Here is a 1658-nt window from a genome sequence, read left to right as displayed (position 1 = left end):
TGACCTCTTCATCTTCCTGGGGTTGTACTTGACCTGGCAGGCGCGCAGGATGAGCTTGTCCGGGCACGAGTCGAACTGGTGCGGGATCACCTTCTGGAAGTACTGCAGGGCCGGGATCACATCAGGGCAAGCTCACCCCAAATCAGGGAAAATTCACCCAAATCGGAGAAAAAACGGCACAAAATGGGAAAAACCCACCCAGAATGAGGGAAAACTGACCCCAAACGGGGGAGAACCGGCACAAAATGGGGAAAACGTCATCCCATTGGCCAAACCCATCCCTAAACCCATCCCACCAACCAACCTCCCCCAAAGCTCCGTCCCACTGAGCAAATCCACCCCAAATCCATCCCAACCCCAGCCCAAAATCCATCCCCAAATCTTCCCAGTGACAAATCCACCCCAACCCCAGCCCAAAATCCATCCCCAAATCTTCCCAGTGACCAAATCCACCCCAGCCCAGCCCAGCCCGGCTCGGGGCGGTACCTGGGACATCCCCTCCATGTCCAGCTGGACCAGCTCGGCCTGGTTGAACTGGAGCAGGGCCATCCCCACACGGAACACGATCTCCAGCCCCTGCCGGTGGCCCCACCCCGTCACTGGGGTCACCCCGGGGCCACCACGGCCACCCCGGGGCCACCCCAGGACATCCCAGGGTCACCTGGACCAGTCTTGGGGCCACCATTGCCACCCTGGGGCCACCACGGCCACCCCAGGGCCACCACGGCCACCCCGGGGCCACCACGGCCACCCCGGGGCCACCCCAGGACATCCCAGGGTCACCTGGACTAGTCTTGGGGCCACCACTGCCACCCTGGGGCCACCACTGCCATCCCCAGGGCCAGCTCAGGACATCCCGGGGCCACCACTGCCACCCCATGGCCATCACAGCCACCCTGGGGCCACCACTGCCACCCCGGGGCCACCTTGGGTCATCCAACTGTCACCTGATCCATTCCCAGGGCTGCTTTGGAGGGATTTGGTCCCACCCCAAATTTTGAGGGATTTGATACCAAACCCAAAGCCATTTCTGAGGGCCTCTGATCTCCCCCAAGCCCCAGATTTCGGGGTGAGAGGGGCCGATTTTGGGCTACCTCGTACATGAAGATGTCGAAGACGCGCGTGGCCACGGGCAGGGGGAAGGTGGTGAGGAAGAGCGTGAGGAACCAGGACGAGGCGTACATGGAGGTCAGGAAGCTCTGAGAGCGGAAGTGCACGTTCAGCTCCGGCAGCTGCTCCTGCATGGGAAACGGGAATTCGGGGGATTGAGGGGCAGAAATGGGGATTTGGGGTCAGAGAAAAATGGGAATTCGGGGGATTGAGGGGCAGAAATGGGGATTTGGGGTCAGAGAAAAATGGGAATTCGGGGTTGGATTAAAGGACAGAAAAGGGAATTCGGGGTCTGTCCCTGTCCCCATCCCTGTCCCCGCTGTCCCCACCTGCAGCAGGAACTCGAACTGGTAAATGCAGAGCCCCAGCTCGGCCATGCTGGGCTTGAAGAGCTCGCGCAGCCGGTACTCCTGCATCAGCCGCACGAAGACGCTGAACGCCTCCTCCTCCGGCATCTGGGGACGCCAACAGCCGGCAATTCCCACCAAAACCCCAGGAATTCCCACCAAAACCCCAGGAATTCCCACCAAAACCCCAGGAATTCCCAC

General features: G+C 61.0%; 1 protein-coding gene across 1 annotated transcript in view; it reads right to left on the bottom strand.

The window, feature by feature from the left end:
- The window catches only part of EVI5L (ecotropic viral integration site 5 like), a 12193-nt gene that overhangs the window by 6382 nt on the left and 4153 nt on the right, over positions 1 to 1658 (bottom strand). The window contains exons 6-9 of the mRNA XM_033511543.1: positions 1440 to 1565; positions 1095 to 1238; positions 487 to 576; positions 5 to 102 (exon numbers count right to left, since the gene is read on the bottom strand). Of these exons, the coding sequence (XP_033367434.1) occupies positions 5 to 102; positions 487 to 576; positions 1095 to 1238; positions 1440 to 1565 (458 nt within the window). The remainder of the gene's footprint in view (positions 1 to 4; positions 103 to 486; positions 577 to 1094; positions 1239 to 1439; positions 1566 to 1658) is intronic.

This window comes from Parus major, unplaced genomic scaffold, assembly GCF_001522545.3.
Source record: "Parus major isolate Abel unplaced genomic scaffold, Parus_major1.1 Scaffold341, whole genome shotgun sequence".
Lineage (NCBI taxonomy): Eukaryota > Metazoa > Chordata > Aves > Passeriformes > Paridae > Parus > Parus major.
Note: the sequence above shows the minus strand (reverse complement) of the source record. Positions and strands in the feature narration are given on the sequence as shown.